Source organism: Lepus europaeus, chromosome 19 (assembly GCF_033115175.1).
Source record: "Lepus europaeus isolate LE1 chromosome 19, mLepTim1.pri, whole genome shotgun sequence".
Lineage (NCBI taxonomy): Eukaryota > Metazoa > Chordata > Mammalia > Lagomorpha > Leporidae > Lepus > Lepus europaeus.
The window spans coordinates 19,151,913-19,172,626 of NC_084845.1; the positions used below are offsets into that span (position 1 = coordinate 19,151,913).

The following is a 20,714-nucleotide window of genomic DNA, read 5'->3' on the forward strand; positions in this document are numbered from 1 at the left end:
CAGGTGCTTCTTCCTGGTCTCCCATGCGGGTGCAGGGGCCCAAGCACCTGGGCCATCCTCCACTGCCCTCCCAGGCCACAGCAGAGACCTGGACTGGAAGAGGAGCAACAGGGACTAGAACCTGGTGCCCATATAGGATGCCAGCGCCACAGGCGGAGGATTAACCAAGTGAGCCACGGCACTGGCCCCATAAACTTTTTCTTTAATTCCATTTCCATGGGCTTTTGAAGTACCCTCCTAATAAATCTAGATCAGTGAACTTTTCCCAAGCACATAAACTCCATAACCAGACCCAGAGGTAGAAGATGAGGGCCTGAGTCCCTGGGCACCTTTCCAGTCATACCCCCCGGAGGGTCACTGTGCTTCTGGCTTCTGCCAGCACAGCTTAGTTTTGCCTCCTTACGAAGTTTGTCCATGATGGCTTCAAGCAGTGGCTCATCATTGGTGTCTGATGTCTTCCAGTTAGTCTCTGTGGCTCTTGCCTGTGTTTTTTTTTTTTTTTTTTTTTTTTTTTTAGTAGTTCCTCTCTGCTGTCTGGTATTCCACTGTGAACTTGCTACAATGTATTCAGGCACACTACTTTTGATGGGCATGGGGTTGCTTCCAGGTTCCTCTTAGGAATCGTGTGCCAGAGGATGTCATTGTGCAGGTCCCTTGGTGACATACGTGTGCATTTCTGCTGGATGTGGATCCAGGAGCACAATTGCTGGCCCAGAGAGGACGTGCGTGGGAAGCTTTGGTAGCCGATGCCACACGGCTCTCACGGTTTAACTGTGCAACTGAAGTGCCACACGGTTCTCACGGTTTAACTGTGCAGCTGCAGTCTCCCGTGAGGGCTCCAGCTGCTCCACACCTGCACCAATGCTGCCGTGTTTCTGTCCTGCTGGTGCTAAATTCTTGTCCATCACAGCATTACATTTCATGGGATGGTGGGGTGGGGATACTTTAATTTGTTTGCTTATCCTTTTTTTTTTTTTTTTTTTTTTTTAGAATTCTAAGAAATGTTGCTGAGACTACACTTAAGCATAGACCATTCTTTTGCCCCAAGCATGGGTGTTTTTTAGAGTACTGATTCCCGGCTGGGTCAGATTTTTAATGTATACTGCTAAATTGCCTTCCATCAAAAGGCTACGACAAGTAATACAAGAGGTAGTTAGTGAGAGTGCTGTTCTCACTATTTTGTTGTTAATTTTCTTTCTTTTTTCTCTGGAAAGGTAGTGAGTTTTGGAGGGTTACTAAGTCTAGTATAAGAAACACCTTAGACTGTATAAATTCTGATAAAATTTGAAAGACGGAGTATTTAAGAGGAAACCTAGACTGAGATGTAAGCCAGACAATAGGTGTTCCTTATATATTAGTTTGGGGGTGCATAAAAATGTATAATAATGAGGTTGAAGCCCATAGGTACTTAAATGTAGTCAAAATCATACAAAATTTGAAACAGTGCTTTTTGTCCCCTTAAACAGGCTAGAAAGAGTCCTTTAAAAAAAAGATTTACTTATTTATTTGGAAGACAGAGTTACACAGAGGAAGAGATAGAGAGAGATCTTGCATCTGCTGGTTCACTCCCCAGATGGCTGCAATGTCTAGGGCTGGGCCAGGCCAAAGTCAAGAGCTTCATCGAGGTCTCCCATGTGGGTGCAGGGGCCCAAACACTTGGACCATCTTCCACTGCTTTCCCAGGCATATTAGCAAAGAACTGGAGTGGAAGTGGAGCAGCCAGGGCACAAACTGGTGTGCATAAAGTATGCTGGTGTCACAGGAGGCAGCTTAACCCATTACACCAAAACTCCAGTCCCTAGAAAGATTTCATCACCATCCCTCCAAGTAGTTGTCGTGCATGCTCGTGAGTCCTGGGGGAGATCTGGCAGAGTGCTGAGTCATGGATGCCCGAGTGCTGAGTCAGGCTGGCTGGGTGCTGACCGAGTACCGGCTCTGCAGTGCTGCCGGCCTTAGGAAGGCTGCTGGGCGTGGTGGCTGCCATGCCTGTGCCCGGTGCAGAGAAGACAGCTGAAGCCCTGTGGTCCCTGGGGCCTTGTCCCTCCGGGCTTTCCTTCCGGTGGTGAGAGGAGGAGCCTTGTCATGATTCCCGGAATGCCCTGAGCCAGTGGCTGTGTGCTGGAGTCTCTGCCGTGTGAGTGGGTGGCAAGCCCTGTGGAGAGTGCACGGGGCTCGGGGCACACGGGGCTCCCGTGCACAGCATTTGAGAGCTGTTGAAGAAGCTGATGGGAACTTCCACTTGAAGTGACCCTTGCTCTGTGGTGGCCCCCGGGTTAAGCACCGCCAACCAAACTGTATGCCTTTGACCAGGAGGTGCTGGGGGTGGTTGGTACCCCAGGCCGTGCGAGGCATGCATACAGTGGCCAGTATGATGTATGAAGAAGTGATTTATGCATATAGTTGTCCCTTTAGAACTTACAGGAGGAAACTTCCAGAAGAGAAATAGAAGGGGTAAGTCCAGGCCTCATTCCTTACCCTTCCCTAGACTTTAGAGTGTGGAACGAGTGGGCTTTTCTGTACATTTTCTCATTCCGAGGTTGAAGAGGTCAATTTCAGTGAGACAGGTGAGACAGGACTTCCTGGGGGAGGTGGAGAGAGCAAGTGGAGGACGGGTAGGAGGGCGTGAGATCGAGTGTTGTATGAGGTTATCGGAGAGTAACGTGTGGAGCGGGGTGGCGGTGGAAGATAAAATGTGGAAGGCAGAATGGGGCTTTGCAATGCTGAGCTTTGGATGTCGAAGTAGGACATGGCTGCAGGTGTGTGGTCCTCCAACACCCTTTGCTCTATGAAACCATGGCCATCTTGGTCAGGTGAAAGTAAAGCCTCTGATTCTGAGCTGTTCATCCTGTAACATCTTATTCCTAACCCTGAAGTGTTCTGCAGTATGTAACTAGTGCCTCATACATGCTGTATGGATGGATAGCTTTGTGGATGGATGGGTGGATGGGTGATGGATGATGGATGATAGGTGGATGGGTGATGGATGGATGATGGATGGGTAGTTGGATGGATGGGTGGTTGGATGATGGATGGATGATGGGTTATGGATATATAGATGATCGATGGATGATGTGTGGATGGATGATGGATGGATGGGGCATAGATGGATGGATGATGGTGGATAGATGGATATGTGGATGGATGATGGATGGGTGGATGGGGTGAGTCACTTGTCGCCTTTTCCATGTGAATCTCCATTCCTGTTTCATATAAGCCACTCTTAACCTTTTCCTTGGATACAGTTCCTCTGGTACCATAGAGAAAGCCAGTAGGTCTCAATGAGAATTTGAGCTAGATATGTACAAGGGTAAAAAAAAAAAGTCTGTGGCGGGGCCGGCATTGTGGTGTACTGGGTAAAGCTGACACCTGCAGTGGCAGCATCCCATATGGGCACCAGTTCAGGCCCCGGCTACTCCATTTCCAATCCAGCTCTCTACTATGGCCTGGGAAAGCAGTAGAAGACGGCCCAAGTGCTTGGGCCCCTCCACCCACGTGGAAGACCCAGAAGAAGCTCCTGGCTCCTGGCTTTGGATCATCACAGCTCTGGCCATTGTGGCCAACTGGGGAGTGAACCAATGGATGGAAGACCTCTCTTTCTCTCTCTCTCTGCCTCTCCTCTCTCTGTGTAACTCTGACTTCCAAATAAATAAATATTTTAAAAGTCTGTAGAAAATGTCATTAAAAGATAACTTTATTTCAAAAAAATTTTGAAATCCAGTATATTTTTTCATAGTATGCATTTTCCATGAACTTTTTGAAGACACCAATGGTTTCAAATTTGTAATTGCAGTAGCAAAATCTTATCTTTAAATTCCATTTCCTGTGAAGTATTTGAAATGTTCTCACAGAGACTGCCCCACAGCATCCCTACCCCATCGCCCAGGTCTCGGCTGTGTTTTCTCTGGGTTTGGAGGGCAGAAGGTACCCAAGCAGCAACGGTTGCTCTTGGTTCCCTGAGCTACGCCATGAGAACCACTCGTCTGCCTCCAGCAGCCCCCCGCTGCAGAGAGTATGCGGAAGGCACAGCTGTTGTCGGCCATGCGCAAAATCGACCACCGCTCTTGGGTGCAATTGGAGAAGTCCAAGTCCATCTCCTGCCCCCAGTAGTTCACCCAACTTCTCTTCCACCCAGGTGAGGGAATTCCTTCTTTGGGCGAGTTATCCTTTTAATGATTTAGACCTGCTGGCAGATGAAGACTTACCTTGTAGAAAGGGGGAAAAAACAGATTCAGAGTAGAGGCTCAGACCCTGGATTCGTCACTCCACATGGCCAGGGATCTTAGAAATACACTGAGCTCAGACAGGCGTGGGAATGTGGCACCCCAGCCAGGGCGCTTCCTGCTCCAATCTCCAGAAGCTTCCTGTGCCAGCCCTGGCTGCCCATGTGGGATGCTCCCCCGCCACCCTCACCCCCGCCAGGCTGTCCCTTCAGCTCCATCCTGGGTTAAGGTCACTTCCACAAGGAAGCACTCCTGCGGACACACCGTGTGGACACAGCCGCTGTGGACGTCCAATTTGGGGCCAATGATGCACGTGTGCTCGAAGCTAAGGACCCAGGTGACTCGGATGGACCCGGAACTGAGCGTTTATGGACTCTGTGGGAAGATTGTCGGACACGGTTGCTTTTGTCGTGTGCAATGTGTCCCTGATAACATTTGTTTGTCGTTGCACTGGGACCGGTGCCCAAAGATAGCAGTGCAGACTCTCCAGAAGCAGCTGGGCACGCGGCGTCTGGGAGACGTGGAAGCTGCCTCCCCCTGTGGTCCTGGACGGGCTCCTGTCTCTTTGGCCTCCTCCCTGTCTGAGGCATCCCTGCCAGGCTGGGAGTGACGGAAAGGGCGGGAGGGAAGATTGTCCTGGTTGGAGGCTGCTGAGATGGCAGAATGGGGTCCTTCCATTGCAGCGAAAATGCCAAGGGAGAAGCCTCGGGCAGTGTCTTTCTCGGCCTGATGGTGGAAGCCACCAGCCTGGCTTCAGGAGAGAGGCTCCTAGCCTCCCGGGAGCAGGACTTGTGCAGGGTGCAGCCTTCAGATCAGGCCAGGCTATGTCCTGGGTTCCCCAGAGGAGCAGCCACCGCCTCTTGGGGCCTGGCCAAGCCCTGGCCGCTGTGGCTGTGATGCCGCCTCCCACACCACACTGCTTGTGCCGTGCTTTCCCTGGCACCAAAGGATCTTGGCTTTCTTAAGTGATAACCCAACTGAGCAAGCATTCACCTTGCACATGACATCAAATTAGCATATACAGAATTCCTATTCTTGACCTTGCTAGTGGGAGACACCATGAGTGCGGGGCAGCTTGTCACCCCTGGGAGAGCGTCTGGCTGTGAGAACTTCGGTCACATCCCCTCCCCCAGGGCCACACCATGCCCTTCTAGCCCCTGTGGGCCTTGGATACCCTCTTGATGCCTGCAGAGTCCCGTGCCCAGCAAGGATGCCAGGGTGACCCCGGTGCCATCCAAGGATGCCGTTCCCCTGTGTCCCCAGGGGCTGTTGACCTGAGTCGTCCTAGACAGCTTCTTGCTAGCTCCAGGCTTCCAGGTGGATGGTAGGGGGAAGATCTGTGTTCTCTGCTGAACTTCATCTCCTGGGCGCTGGGCATGAACCATTCTTCTCCTGTACCCATTTTCTCTGTCTGAGGCCCAACTTGTAATCCAATGCCTTGGTCTCACCCAGGGTGTGTTTAACTGAGACGCCGCCCCCTCCATCCCTTCCAGGGCCTCTCTTCATTCTCCTGGCACTAGGAGGAAGCCCCCCACCCACCCCAGCGCTGCTGCTCCTAGCCCTCTCCACATCAGGAGCCAGGAGCTCGAACCTCTGTCTCGATTTCCCCTTCGCCAGGGGCTGCTCAGCAGCGGGGTACTGGGGCTGCCTGGAGGGCGAATGTGTGGCTGTGGGACCCAGGTCTGAGCGCCCTGCCTGGTGCTGCCTCCTACACCTTCCAGGGCAGAGTCTGGGGTCAGGGTGTTGGGGGGAGGTGAGCAGTGGCTTCCTCTGAGATGCCAAAGGACAGCATCTGCAGAGAGCTCTAGGCCCCTGCCAGGCGAGGCAGACGCTGCAGCTCTGGCGCCCTTACACGGGAGCCCTGCCTGTCACGCGAGACATGCAGCGGTCACACGGCAGAGTGCCCTGTGCTGGCGCAGCCCTCAGGGTGCAGGCCTCCCTGTGCCTCCGCAAAGGGAATGCATCAGTCCGTCCTGATTTCCCAGAACCAGGAAAGACACAGGTGGAACTTTCTGGAGGCTTAGGTGGAACTCTGAGTCCCTTTCCTGAGACAGAGGACAATGACTTGGGGAGGAGCCTGCCGCAACTCACTGCCGGGGAGGGGGGGGACCCTGGCAGCCAGTGGGGGGCGAGTGTCCGAGGTGTCGTCTCCAGCCGACACCATGCTGCTGGCCCTCGGCCCTCCCCCGCCCCCCGATGGTGGGCACTGGAGAACCCTGGGTCAGGTGCAAGCAGTGGAGTGGTGGAGCAGCGGCGTGGGGCCGGGCGCAGTCCCCGACTGCTTCTGGGCAGCCCGTGCTGGCTCGAGACTGTTAACTTGCTTGGGTGACCTGAAGGTCCCTTCTGCTTCCTTTCCCTGCCCTTGGATTCCCTCCTCCTCCTCTCCCCCCTCCTCCTCCTCCTCTCTCACTTTCTGCCTTTTCCAGAGCCCACATCCACAGGGAGGAGCCCCTGGGGGCAGCTGTCACCCCTGCAGGCCTCCTTCCTTGTGGAGAGTCTGGGAGACTCAGAGACCTTTACCAGAGGTAGGCTGAGCCCAGAGGCAGTCACGTGACCCCACCTCCCGATGCAGAGCATCCCTGTGACCTGGAAAAGACCTTTCGCATTTGCTCTGGATCAGTCCTGGGTGAGGATGGGCGCCTGCGAGGTGGGTGGGGCTGATGGTGGCCCCGCCCCCTCCCTCCCATCGCTGGGGAAAGAACTTGGAGCAGCAGTCAGGGCCATGGCCACATCTGCCACACTGTGCACTGTGGGAGCTCAGAGCCAGGAGGTGCTGCTGTCTGTGGCACCTCACCCCCTCCCCAGAAAACCTGCAGCACAGAAGCAGGTCCTGAGGGTGGGGCGGGGAGGAGGGGGCGGCAGCCTCCCTCATGGGCTGCGCTACGGGCTGCTCCTCCCCCTGTGCCCTGGAGTTCAGTGTTGCTGTGGGACCAGGTGTGAGGGTTCAGGGAGGTGTTCGGAAGGGTCTGGGCACCTCCTGAGCACTTTGGCAGTGTCTTTGTCCAAGCACCTTCTGCAGCAATGGGGGTGGGGGCACAGGACAGCCCCCCGCCATGAAGAAGGCAGGAGGAAGGTCTGCACACAGCCTGGGCACGTGAGCCTGGCCGCAGAGCCAGCAGCCGTCTCCGCTTGCAGGCATGTCTCCTGGACAAGTCCAGCGTGAGTGTGGGTCCTGGGAGGCTGGCCGGGGCCAGCCTGGGCTCTGAGGCCACTTCTCCTGGGCCCAGGATGGGTATAGTCACCTCGGAGCAGGCGCAGCCTCTCTCTACTCCGCCATGGCTGAGCAGTCCACTTTCTTTTTGATCACCCTTCAGCTGGTTAACTTGTTCTTTTAAAAACATTCACTGTGCGTCATTTGAAAATTGGAGTCCTCAGGGGAGGCGGGGGAAAGACCTGGAGTCCCCCACCTTGGAGCTACCAAGAGCATCTCCCAGCATGCCTCTGTTCCCCCGGCCACCCTGGCGGCCCCCTCATGGCTGCCTCTGTGCCAGCGCTCCAATCTCCATCCAAAGATTCTTTCTTCCTCGTCTCCTCTCCTCCATCATTGCCACTCCTGGTTTCCGGTCTCCCCTCCCCCCACTCCCCAACCACGGGCCTAAGGCCTTTCCCACTGCTCCCCATCTTTCTTCCTCCCTGCTCCCTTCTCCCAGGTGTTCCTCACCCTTTTCAAGCCCCCCACCTTCTTCCGTGGCACCTTTGCTTCCTCTCCTCCCCTCCTTCCGGCCTCTCCCTCCCTCGCAGCACAGGGGCCACCATGAGGATGGTGACAGTCACAGGTGGGGGCCCCTCCTGGGATGTCCGTCCTGGGCAGACGTGGAGAAAGGGAGTGAGCGCCAGTAGCCAAGCATCCCCCGAGCTTATAATTTCAGCAGCTGTGTTTCAGCCCAGACAACGCCCAAGGGCCCAAGACAGTCCGCTTTGAAACTGCTCCGGGGAGCATGGCTCAGCCTCACCTTCCCACCTCCCCCCATATCCCCGGTGTCCCTCACAGTTTCACACGGGTGCTTTGTGTCCGCCTTTGGTAGCAGTGCGATCAAGAAATTCCCTCTTGCCCAGGAATGAATTCCATTATGCCCTAGCTTGCTGTTTTATGTTTATATGAAGCGTATTAATTTCTTTGTACCTAGTGGTTGAGTTTAGTTAATGATGATAATAAATATTAATGAAAGAGCCCCTGCTTCCCAATCTTCTGATGGCCTCAGTGGGCCAGCACTTCACTCCTGGACACATCCATCGTCTACAGTGCAGGAGCCTCCCAGGGACAGGTGTGAGGTCCCACCGGGGAGTCCGCAGACAGGACGCTGTCTGTGGCGCCACAGTGCCTGTGGCACTGGCATCCCACATGGGCTGGTTCAAGTCCTGGCTGCTCCTCTTCCAGTCCAGCTCCCTGCTGGTGTGCCAGAGAAAGCAGTGGAAGATAACCCAAGTGCTTGGGCCCCTGCATCCAGGTGGGAGACTGGAAGACCAGCTCCTGGCTCTTGGCATTGGTCTGATCCAGCTCTGTCTGAATTGTGGCTGTTTGAGGGAATGAAGCAGCAGATGGAAGATCTATTTTTAAAAATAATAAAATACAAGGGCCTTTGGAGTCAGATCCCCCTTCCACCTGCACAGATTCCTCCCAGCGTGCCCAGAAGAGGGCCTGGGACAGAGCTGGCTGCCAAGCACAGGTGGTGTGTGTACCTTGTCCGACTCCAGTTTCCTTGCCTGCAAAGCAGCTCACCTAGCCACCTCCCCCAACCATTAAGAGGCAACGACTGTGGGAGTGGTTGATACTCCTGTACCAGTTGGGCAGGGTCTTTTGTTCCTCCCAGGTGTTGGGCTGTGGCATCTTCAGGAGGCTTGTGTAAGCTTGAGGGACTTTGCTTTCTCGTGAGCTTGCGTCTCCCCCTACGACCCCCATTTGGCTGTGCTCAGCCAAGTTTCTCAGGTGATGCACTTGTCTGGCAAGGTGTCCTTGACCCTCAGCTCTCAAGAGATCTGCTGCCTTGCTGCTCTAGGCACTTGCTGTTTCTGGTTTGCGGGGCAGGGAAGGTAGGGAAGCAGGTGCCACAGCTCCTCCCACCTTGGAGAAGGGCTTTTTTAACCCAGCCACTTGGGGAAGATGGCCTGCAGGGCCCCACCGCCTGGCCCGCACCTGCTGGTCTCTGCTTGCTCCTGTGTGTTCTGTGACCTCCTTCACAGGTAGTGGCCGCCCAGGTTGCCATCATACTTGCCATAGAGAACAGTGATGCTCCTGCATTCTTGACTATGGGGAGGGGCCACAGCTGGGGCGGTTTCCCTGGGAGGAGTGCACCAGTCAGGCTGCTGTTACCCTCTGGTGTGGTCTAGGTTCTGCATCCCACCCCATGCATCCTAGAGACCCTTCCTGGTGAAGTGACCCCATGGAAAATACCAGTGCACTCCGAGTGAATGGACCCAGGAAGGACTCATCCCAGCACCTCTCTTGGCTCTGGGGCTGGCTGGGATCTGGATCCATTTGTAATGTTTTAACGGCTTATTTATTTATTTATTTTGTTTTATTTTTAAAGATTTTATTTACTTGAGAGGTAGAGTTATTTACAGACAAAGAGAGAGAGAGAGAGAGAGAGAGAGAGAGAGAGAGAGAGAGAGAGATCTTCTATCTGCTAGTTCATTCCTCGAATGGCCAAAACAGCCAGAGCTGTGCTGATCCAAAGCCAGGATCCAACAGCTTCTTCCAGGTCTCCCAACTGGGTTCAGGGGCCCAAGGACTTGGGCCATCCTTCACTGCTTTCCCAGGCCATAGCAGAGAACCGGATCGGAAGTGGAGCAGCCTGGACTCAAATCGGCGCTGACGCTGCAGGTGGAGCCTTAACTTACTAGGCCACAGTGCCAGTGCCCTTGACAACTCTTTTTTTTTTTTTTTGACAGGCAGAGTGGACAGTGAGAGAGAGACAGAGAGAAAGGTCTTCCTTTTTGCCGTTGGTTCACCCTCCAATGGCTGCTGCGGTAGCGCGCTGCGGCCGGCGCACCGCGCTGATCCGATGGCAGGAGCCAGGTGCTTCTCCTGGTCTCCCATGGGGTGCAGGGCCCAAGGACTTGGGCCATCCTCCACTGCACTCCCTGGCCACAGCAGAGAGCTGGCCTGGAAGAGGGGCAACCGGGACAGGATCGGTGCCCCGACCGGAACTAGAACCCGGTGTGCCGGCGCCGCAAGGCGGAGGATTAGCCTAGTGAGCCGCAGCGCCGGCATGACAACTCTTTTAAGAGATTTGAAGATGGCATCCATGAAGCTTCTTGGTTTGTTCATCCCTTGCCGTGGGTACCTGCCGAGTGACCTCCGTGGGCCAGACAGTGAAGGCACCGGATGCTGCCCGGGAGCTGTTCCGCTCACGCAGATATTGCTGGAACCTTGGGCTCTATGCAGGTGACGTGCTCCATCTGCTAAGGAGACAAGCGCTAGCATCCGGGAAGCCCACTGCCAGGAGTGACATCCTCCTGTGGCCTGGGGACGGCAGGTCCGTCCTGCCCCTTCCGTGACTGTGTCTCTGGGTTTCCAGCAGTGGAGGCCGCTGGGCAGAGCTGGGCACCGTCGGGGAGCTGAGAGCCCTGGAGGGGAGCAAGAGCTGTGTGAGGCATTTGCATGGTGTTCTGGGCCTACTTGGGAGTCACTGAGTTGGTTCTCTGGGGGCAGGGATGCGGCCTGACCATGTAGGTGTTTTCAAACCACCCCAGAAGCCACTGCCTAGAGCCTGTGCGGAGGGACCTGGGGCTAGAGGTTTGGCATGGGTTGTGGAGGGAGTGGGAGATACTGGTGGCTTCCTGGGCCAGGCCAGCCTGGGAGGGGACCATTGCCCACACCGTACTACAGGAAGTGACATCCACTGACCTCTTTCTGAATGCCTGTGGCTGACCTACTGTGTGCAAGGCCCTTGCCTTTGGAGGATCTGGGCATGGATGTGGGGGAAGTTTAATAGCAACAACAGATGCCAGAAACTGTCCAAGCAGTTGCACAACTTCCCAAAGCCAAGCAGGGTTCGTTGTCCAGTCCACACAGTGGACCCTGCCTGCCACTGTCCCTCAGATGACCAGCGTGGGTGGGGGAAGGGTTCTCCCCAATACCCTCCACCTCTGAGCTGACCTCTTGCTGTCTACACAGCAACCAGAAGCCCCCAGTCTCCCCTCCCTCTGTGCCTGACCCACAGCATTAACCATCTCCATGTCTGGAAGTTTTCCCCCAAGCCCGAAGGGGAGTTTGCAGGTTAGGCTGAATCCTGGAGAGGCAGGACCAGGGAAAGTATTTTTTTTTAAATTTTTTTAAGATTCATTTATTTATTTGAAAGTCAGAGTTACAGAGAGTCAGAAAGGGAGAGCCAGAGAGAAAATCTTTCATGTACTTGAAGATCTCCCCAGATGGCTGCAACAGCCAAGGCTGGGCCAATCAGGAGCCAGGACCCAGAAGCTTCTTCCAGGTCTCACACGTGGGTGGAAGGGGCCCAAACCCTTGGGCCATCCTCCACTTCTTCCAGGCCGCTAGCAGAGAGCTGGATGGGTAGTGGAGCAGCCGGGACCCGAACCGTCGGCCATATGGGATGCTGGCATTGCAGGCAGAATGGGATGCACCGGGCCCCAGGGAAAGTCTTGATCGCTGGGTGCCGAGGAGGAGCCAGAGCTTGCACGGACGGAAGCAGAGCGAGCAAGTGTAAGCGTCAGTGCTTCACCTTGCCTCTGGACAGCCACGAGATGATGGGGAATCCAGAGCAGTCATCACCCCAGGGCTTGGAGGGAAACAGAGGCCCGGAGGGAGGAGGGTGCACCTGCTGCATCCCCGCTGCCGCTCTGAGCCTTTTCCCTTTGCGTGCAGCTGTCAGAGCAGACCTCGGAGGAGGTAGTGCCTTGCCCTGCACTTTTATGTGTGGGGGGGCATGGCTGGGAGGTAGGGCGGGGCCTAGCCTGAGGATGTATTTCTCACCACTGGGTCTAGTGAGGGGCCATCACTGCAGGCGTCAGTGTCTTCTGCGGCTCCCGGGAACTAGGACCAGGCCAAGGGTGGGACATGGGTGAGACCCGGTCTTCTCAGTACCTGGGCCTGGCCTTGGCCCTCCAAGTTCACTTTCCCGCCTTGTTTTGCTTTCGATTTCCTTGTCCCCTCGGTCATCAGACCGCTGGCCTTCTGATGTTGCCATGCAGGTTAGAAAGCATACTGGAGTGTGTTGGGGGCCGGCCCACCACGGGAGCCAGTCCAGTCTGTGGGGTGCCCTGGACAGCCTGCCGCACTTCTTCCGTTGTGAGGGGTGGGGCTGTGATGCGTGGGAGGGGCCTTGGCCTTGTGGAGCCACACCGCTCCTGAGTGACAGGTTGGCAAAGCTGCCAGCTTTTCCCTCTCAGCTGGGAGCCTGCGTGCCACAGTTGGCCCCTGGTATGTGCTGTGTCATGGGGCTGTCTCCCTCCTGGTCTGAATCCCCCAAGAGCACTGTGCTAGTGGCTGTGTGCTGGACATCTGTAGGGGCCATGGGGCTTACACTTCTACCCCTGTCTACACAAGGGCAGGGACACAGCCCGTGATCCCTCCTCCTCCTGTCCCAGACTCGTTATTGGCAGTGGCGCCCCTTCCATGGGAACACTGGGCCCCGGTGTGTTTCCGCAGACTGTGGGCTGTGTCACTGGAGCCAGCCCAGGGCTACAAGAGTGTGGCAGGCACGCCCGGTCGTGCTGCGTGTCCCCCAGCCAGGATGGCCGCCTGGCCTCCAGGTTGCACAGGGCGGGTGCAGGACTCCCAGTGCTGAACCCAGGACAGGTCCGAGCAGGCACACTGCCTCCCCTGCAGGTAACTGGAAGGTGCCACTGGCCGAGGAAGGCAGTGAGAGATGGCTCCAAGTCTTCCTTTACTGCTGTTTGCGTCTCCTGTCCCTCGTCCAGCACGCACTTTTGCCTTCTTCCTGTGGCCAGCAGCGTAGCCCGCCTTGGCTGCCACTGTTAGGTCCCTGGCCTTGAGCACAGAGCGTTTGCCACTTGATTTTGTCATCTCTCACTGCGTGGCCCCAAACTGCAGGTTCACCATGACACTTCACACCTCGGCTGACCAGAGCTAAGCCCTTGGCTTTGATCATCCAGGAAGAATGTTCCGTGGTTCAGATGTGTTGTGGTTTTCATAGGCTCAAAAGTGCCCCTCTCCCTAAGCTCATGTGTGTGCTTGGGACCCTGCTCCCACCACAGCTTGCATCTCAGAAGTTGCGCTGCTTGGGAAGGAAGTGACAGGGGCCAGTGTTGTGGTTAAACCTCCTCCTGCAACTCCAGCATCCCACATGAGCACCTGTTACAGCCCCCCGCTGCTCCACTTGCAACACAGCTCCCTGCTAACGTGCCTGGGAAAGCGGCGGATGATGGCTCAAGTACCTGGGCCCCTGCCATCCGCACGGGAGACCCAGACTGAGTTCCTGGCTCTTGGCTTCAGCCTGACCCAGCCCTAGCTATTGCAGCCATTTGGAGAGTGAACCAGTGTATAAAAGATTTCACCATCTCGCTCTACAAATAACAGGGTTAAAAAAAAAAAAAAAAAGAAGGGATCACCCTTGACCTAGAAGAAGTGGCGGGGTGGGGGGCAATATGTTTGGCTTCAAGGGAATCGTTTCCCTGCTTTTATTTGTTTGTTTTATCCTGATGTAACTCAACATGGTGCCACTCTTTAAAGTTAGTGGCGTGAATTTCTCAAACAAAGCTCCCTTTCCTTTTCTGAGAACTTTATCAGGGGGAAAAAAAAATCAGCCTTGAGCGAGCACTGCGGCATCTGCTGCACCTGCCCCGGGCCCTGAAGCAAGCAGGGATTAGCAGCTGCCAGAGAAAGTCCCTGCCTTCCTCTTCCCTGGGGACTTGAGGTTGTCCGCTCCCCACGGGCTGGCCACTCCCGGGGTGGCGGTGGGTGTGTGCTGAGCTCCAGTGAGGAGGAACCCCAGTTCCTAAACATAAAGGAGTGTGTTTGGGGGGGAATCACTCTGTTCTGTCCACACGCATGTCCACGGTGCTCCGAGTCTCTCACCGAACCTGTTCTAGAGCCCGCGGCTGCCTGGCCTGCCCCACCCGCCACCTGCCCGGGGAATGCAAGCTGGCTTTGTGTCCCCAGTTCCCTCGCCTCCAGAAAGACGAGATCCCTGTTGGATGCCCGTGAAGCTGCTACTGAGTAAATATTGACAAAGTAGCCTAAAGAGCAAACACTTTGACATTTGTAAGGTCCACCGGAAGGTCTTGTATATGTTTATACAGCAGGCATGAGCATCGCATACCAATTTTGCTGAACTTGTTCTGACATAAGTCTGTACGTGGAGCGCACGTGTGGGGCACGGGCCAGGGGGCAGGGTCTTCCCTCCCAGCCGGAACCAACCAGCGCTCAACTCCTGGCGGGAAACTTAGCTAAGCTTTTTGATAAGACTTGCTTTTCCAGAAGAAAGGAAGAGTAAGAAAGCAAAAGCCACAGAACCTGCTGTTTCCATTGACTGCGACTGATGTACTTTGTTTTTCCTGGGTACACATTTTATTGATGTTTTTGTGCTTTGTATTTATTAAAGATTGAGCCTCAAAAATGGAATGAGTAAAAAATGCTTGCTTAATTTAAATTGTGAATCTGTCTGTTAAGAAATGCATTAGGGGTAGGAGAAGCATAAGACATATTAATTGACAGACAGGAACTGCTGTCTCGGAGGTTGATACAAGTAATTTATTACTTTAGAAATGAATGCCACCTCCAGAATGTGCTTCATTAATTTCAAATTTAGTTTTAATTTCAAGCTGTTGCCCCTTGAGAAGAATAAGGTGGCAAATTATGTTTGAAGAGCAGATTTTTTTTTTTCTTTTTGCTCCGAAGAAACACCACATTTTAACTATTTAGTTTTACGAATAACTGTGCCCGCCCAGGTCGCGGTGTGCTCCCGAGAGCCGAGCACGCATGTGCGAGGCGAGAGCCCCCGCCTTGCTAATGCTTTCTCTCCTTTCTCTCCTCCTGCCCCCTTCTCTTCTCTCCGTGCTGCCCGGCCGGCCCGGCTCTCCCACCTGTTAATCACGGCAGCCTATGTTTCAGATGAACTCAAGGCAGCTGCCCTGGTGGACGAAGACCTAGAAGCGGACGAGCACCCAGCAGATGGCGAGCCGGCGGCCAAATACCCGTGCCCGGAAAAGGAGCTCAGCAAGACCTGCCCCAGCTACCAGGACTCCCCGGCCGCCGAGTTCTCCAGCCACGACCTGGACAGCGAGTCGCACATCAGCGAGACCAGCGACCGAATGGCCGACTTCGAGAGCGGCTCGGTCAAGAACGAAGAGGAGACCAAGGAGGTCCCGGCGCCCCTGGAGGACACGACTGTGTCCGACAGCCTGGAGCAGATGAAGGCCGTGTACAACAACTTCCTCTCCAACTCCTACTGGTCCAACCTCAACCTCAGCCTGCACCAGCCCTCCTCGGAGAAGAACAACGGGAGCAGCAGCAGCAGCAGCAGCAGTAGCAGCAGCTGCGGCAGCGGCAGCTTCGACTGGCACCAGAGCGCCATGGCCAAGACCCTGCAGCAGGTGTCGCAGAGCCGCATGCTGCCCGAGCCCAGCCTCTTTAGCACCGTGCAGCTGTACCGGCAGAGCAGCAAGCTCTACGGCTCCATCTTCACCGGGGCCAGCAAGTTCCGCTGCAAGGACTGTAGCGCCGCCTACGACACGCTGGTGGAGCTCACGGTGCACATGAACGAGACGGGCCACTACCGCGACGACAACCACGAGACCGACAACAACAACCCCAAGCGCTGGTCCAAGCCTCGCAAGCGCTCCTTGCTGGAGATGGAAGGCAAGGAAGACGCCCAGAAGGTGTTGAAGTGCATGTACTGTGGCCACTCCTTCGAGTCCCTGCAGGACCTGAGCGTTCACATGATCAAAACGAAACACTACCAAAAAGTGCCTCTGAAGGAACCCGTCACGCCCGTCGCCACCAAAATCATCCCCGCTGCCGCCGCCGCCGCCACCCGCAAGAAGGCTCCGCTGGAACTCGAGGTCCCCAGCTCGCCGGACTCCACGGGCGGGACCCCCAAAGCCACCCTGGCGGACGCCAACGACGCACTGCAGAAAAACTCCAACCCCTACATCACGCCAAATAACCGCTACGGCCACCAGAACGGAGCCAGCTACGCGTGGCACTTCGAGGCGCGCAAGTCGCAGATCCTCAAGTGCATGGAGTGCGGGAGCTCGCACGACACGCTGCAGGAGCTCACAGCCCACATGATGGTCACGGGCCACTTCATCAAGGTCACCAACTCGGCCATGAAGAAGGGCAAGCCCATCATGGAGTCGCCTGCCACGCCTGCCGTCGCCACGCTGCTGGACGAGAAGGTGCAGTCGGTGCCCCTGGCGGCCACCACGTTCACGTCCCCCTCTGGTACCCCTGCCAGCGTCTCCCCGAAGCTGACTGTGGTGGAGGTGAAGAAGGAGGTGGACAAGGAGAAGGCGGTCACCGAGGAGAAGCCCAAGGAGAAGGAGAAGCCGAGTGAGGACGAGGAGAAGTACGACATCTCTTCCAAGTACCACTACTTGACCGAGAACGACTTGGAAGAGAGTCCCAAGGGGGGGCTGGACATCCTGAAGTCCCTGGAGAATACCGTGACGTCCGCCATCAACAAGGCCCAGAATGGCACCCCGAGCTGGGGCGGCTACCCCAGCATCCACGCCGCCTACCAGCTCCCCAACATGATGAAGCTGTCCCTGGGCTCGGCGGGCAAGAGCGCGCCCCTGAAGCCCATGTTCGGCAACAGCGAGCTCGTGTCCCCCACCAAGAGCCAGACCCTGGTCTCCCCGCCCAGCAGCCAGACCTCCCCCATGCCCAAGACCAACTTTCACGCCATGGAGGAGCTGGTGAAGAAGGTCAGCGAGAAGGTCGCCAAGGTGGAGGAGAAGATGAAGGAGCCCGAGGGGAAGCTGTCGCCGCCCAAGCGGGCCACGCCTTCACCGTGCAGCAGTGAGCTCAGCGAGCCCATCAAGGTGGAGGCGACCGGCGAGGGCGGCTTCAAGAGCCAGGAGGGCAGCCCCAGCCCCCCACGGGACGGGGCCAAGGAGGGCAGCCCCGCGGCGGCAGCGGCGGAGCCCGTGGAGAACGGCAAGGCGCTGGGGCAGCCCCTGGCCGGCGGCCTGAGCGCCAGCACCGCCATCATCACGGACCACCCGCCTGAGCAGCCCTTCGTGAACCCGCTGAGCGCCCTGCAGTCCGTGATGAACATTCACCTGGGCAAGGCCGCCAAGCCCTCCCTGCCCGCCCTGGACCCCATGAGCATGCTCTTTAAGATGAGCAACAGCCTGGCCGAGAAGGCGGCTGTGGCCACGCCGCCGCCCCTGCAGGCCAAGAAGGCTGACCCCCTGGACCGCTACTTCTACCACGTGAGCAACGACCAGCCCATAGACTTGACCAAGGGCAAGGGCGACAAGGGCTGCCCGCTGGGGTCCGTGCTCCTGTCCCCCACGTCCACAGCCCCGGCCACTGCCTCCTCCACGGCGACCGCGGCGGCCAAGACGTCCGCGGTCGTGTCTTTCATGTCCAGCTCGCCACTGCGCGAGAACGCCCTGTCCGACATCTCCGACATGCTCAAGAACCTGACCGAGAGCCACACGTCCAAGTCCTCCACCCCGTCCAGCCTCTCCGAGAAGTCCGACACCGACGGGACGGCCCTGGAGGAGGCCGAGGAGGCCACGCCGGCACAGAAGAGGAAGGGCCGCCAGTCCAACTGGAACCCGCAGCACCTGCTCATCCTCCAGGCCCAGTTCGCCGCCAGCCTGCGGCAGACGTCGGAGGGCAAGTACATCATGTCCGACCTGAGCCCGCAGGAGCGGATGCACATCTCCCGGTTCACCGGGCTCTCCATGACCACCATCAGCCACTGGCTGGCCAACGTGAAGTACCAGCTCCGAAGGACAGGTGGAACAAAGTTCCTCAAAAACTTGGACACCGGCCACCCCGTGTTCTTTTGTAACGACTGCGCCTCCCAAATCAGGACTCCCTCCACGTACATCAGCCACCTGGAGTCGCACCTGGGCTTCCGGCTCCGGGACTTGTCCAAACTCTCCACGGAACAGATTAGCAATCAGTTAGCACAAACCAAGTCGCCGTCAGAAAAACTGGTGACGTCCTCCCCGGAGGAGGACCTGGGGACCTCGTATCAGTGCAAGCTCTGTAATCGGACCTTTGCCAGCAAGCACGCCGTGAAACTCCACCTTAGCAAAACGCACGGGAAGTCGCCCGAGGACCACCTCCTGTACGTGTCTGAGCTGGAGAAGCAGTAGCGTTTGCTCTGAGGGAAACCTGTCGAAGGCACCTTAAGGCCCCCCTCTGTCTTGCTCTCGGCTCGGGGGCTGGTCTCCGCTGCGGGGGAACCAGCGCTCTGGGCTGGGCTGGTTTTTGTAGAACTGTTACGTACGGTGTTTCCGTAGAGGTGCAGTAGCGGCAGCTGCTGTTCCTGGTTCCCATATGAAGGTTAAGACGCAGTGGTAAGTGTTTGGAACTTTGTGTAAATGGGATTTAGTTGTGAGTATCCCTCCCCGATGCTTCAAGCTGCATGCATTAACAGACAGTGGAATTAAGCATTTATAAGGAAATCGGGCACACTTTTCGCCACGAGACCCGAGTGTGCTGGCGTTTCGCACCCTTTCATCTTCAGCCCTTCCGAGTACTTTGAAGCACTTTTGCATTAATTTGGTTAAAAAATAAAATGAAAGAATACTAATGTATGAAGCTCTGTTTTTTAAAACTCCTTACCAGCTTAGTTGTAATAATATGAACCTCCGTTTATGCAGGTCTGCAGGGGTATAACACGCCTTGAAATTTAAAAGAATATTATTTTCACATTGAAACATAGATGTATATATTGTATAGATTTCCGACTCTCTTATGGAAAATGTGATTGTGGTTAAATGACCTTTTTTTCTTGCATTTATAGCAACAGTGTTTTATGTACCCTGCTATGCTCTGGGCATAAGCTGTGCCTCTGTATAGTGTATATGCCTTTTTCCTTTTTTTTTTTTTTTTAAGGTCTATGGGTTTTGTTTTGTTCCGTTTTTTTTTTTTACATGCAAACATTGTAAATTATACAGAAGATACCACAGATAGCATTTATAAAGTATACAGAAACATTATCTGAAAGCAAAGTATGATTGTTTGTTTTGCTATACAGTACATTTATATTGATAGAAGTTCATGTTTAAATTATACATATTTATTAGCATCAGATGATCATCTGTCCCGAGCAGTCTGAACAGGCGACGCCGGCAAGTACATCGCTGGCAGGCATCCTAACTGTTTTGCACACGATTTTTAAAGGTATTTATTAGAAATCAAAGAACACTCAAAACAAACTCAGCGCTCAAAGGGTTAAGTCTATTTGAAAAGAAAAAAAAGGAACAAAAAAAAAAAAAACACAAACACAAAAAGAACTTGTACTGTATTTCCTAAACATTGATGAAGCCTTTAAAATGTTTGTACTGTACTACTTGGCTTAAAACTCACAAGGCGTCCTCTGCTACAGCCTCTCTCACTTATTTATAAGCCTTCTCGGTTGCCGTTCCGTCCTGAAGGATGCCTTTTTATTTCAATCGGTAACTTTCTGTTTTGTTCTTCCTAATTATTCTCCCAAGATCCCACGCTGCAGCTTTATCTTTAGGCTTATGAAAGGTAACCCGTGGTTACCGGCTCTCCAAGTGATTCTGTTCCTCTCCATTTCTGGCAGTTAATTTGCAGAAGTAACTGACAGCTGACACCATCCCAGAACCTATGTATAAAATATTGGCATGTGAACAGCACAGGCATCGTAACACACTCTGTGCCCTGTTTTGTTGTTGACAATGACTCTTCATATAACCCTTTTTTCTACGGCAGCATTAAAATTGTCTTTTTGCTATAATTTTGTGTTGCGTTCACAATTATGTCTGAAATGTGCTACGACTAACGAGCACATTAAAATTAAATTGTATGCGATCTGTTTATGACTGAGTTGGTTGCTGTGTCTGCCAGGTGCTGGCAGTCGGAAGTTGCACGTAAATCAGGGGAGTTGCAGTGAACTTTGGTGCAGGGAGAGCAGGGAGCCATCACTCGGAGGAGGCTGGAGCACAACCGGCCCCCGAGAATTTAAAAAAAAAAAGTAAGCAAAAGAAGACGGGAGCCTGATCCTCCGATACAGACGATGCTGGAAACCAGAGCTTCTGGTCACATGTGGCATGACCCAGGTAGGCACCCCCCTCCCGCCCCACCCTGGGGTCTGGGCTTCCGCTCCATGTGCTTTTTCGGGAGGAAGAAAGCTCAGGGTGGGACCCCCTGTGGATTCAGGATGTTCAAACAGCAGAAACCACAGCCAAGCCTGGCTCAGACTGGGGGTCCTCTGGCTTGCTCTCCGGTGCCAGAGCAGCAAGATAAGGAGGTTGGGGTGGTGGTGGGGGGTGCCCTACAGGAGGAAAAGCGAACCCAGCCACGAGAGGCGGGGGAGAGCATTTATATGATAATCACAGGCGTTTATTGGCCCTGGCAAATCATGC

At 55.0% G+C, this 20,714-nt stretch overlaps 1 protein-coding gene across 2 annotated transcripts in view; it reads left to right on the plus strand.

Annotated features, from left to right (window-relative positions):
• The window catches only part of TSHZ3 (teashirt zinc finger homeobox 3), a 72,485-nt gene extending 52,393 nt beyond the window's left edge, over positions 1–20,092 (plus strand). Inside the window, exon 2 of one of the 2 annotated variants that reach the window (XM_062177173.1) lies at positions 15,250–20,092. In XM_062177173.1, the coding sequence (XP_062033157.1) occupies positions 15,250–18,473 (3,224 nt within the window). In that variant the 3' untranslated portion in view covers positions 18,474–20,092. Of the gene's footprint in view, positions 1–15,237 lie in introns of both variants that reach the window. The other variant, XM_062177172.1, reaches the window with a different exon arrangement.
• Positions 20,093–20,714: the final 622 nt, after the last annotated feature.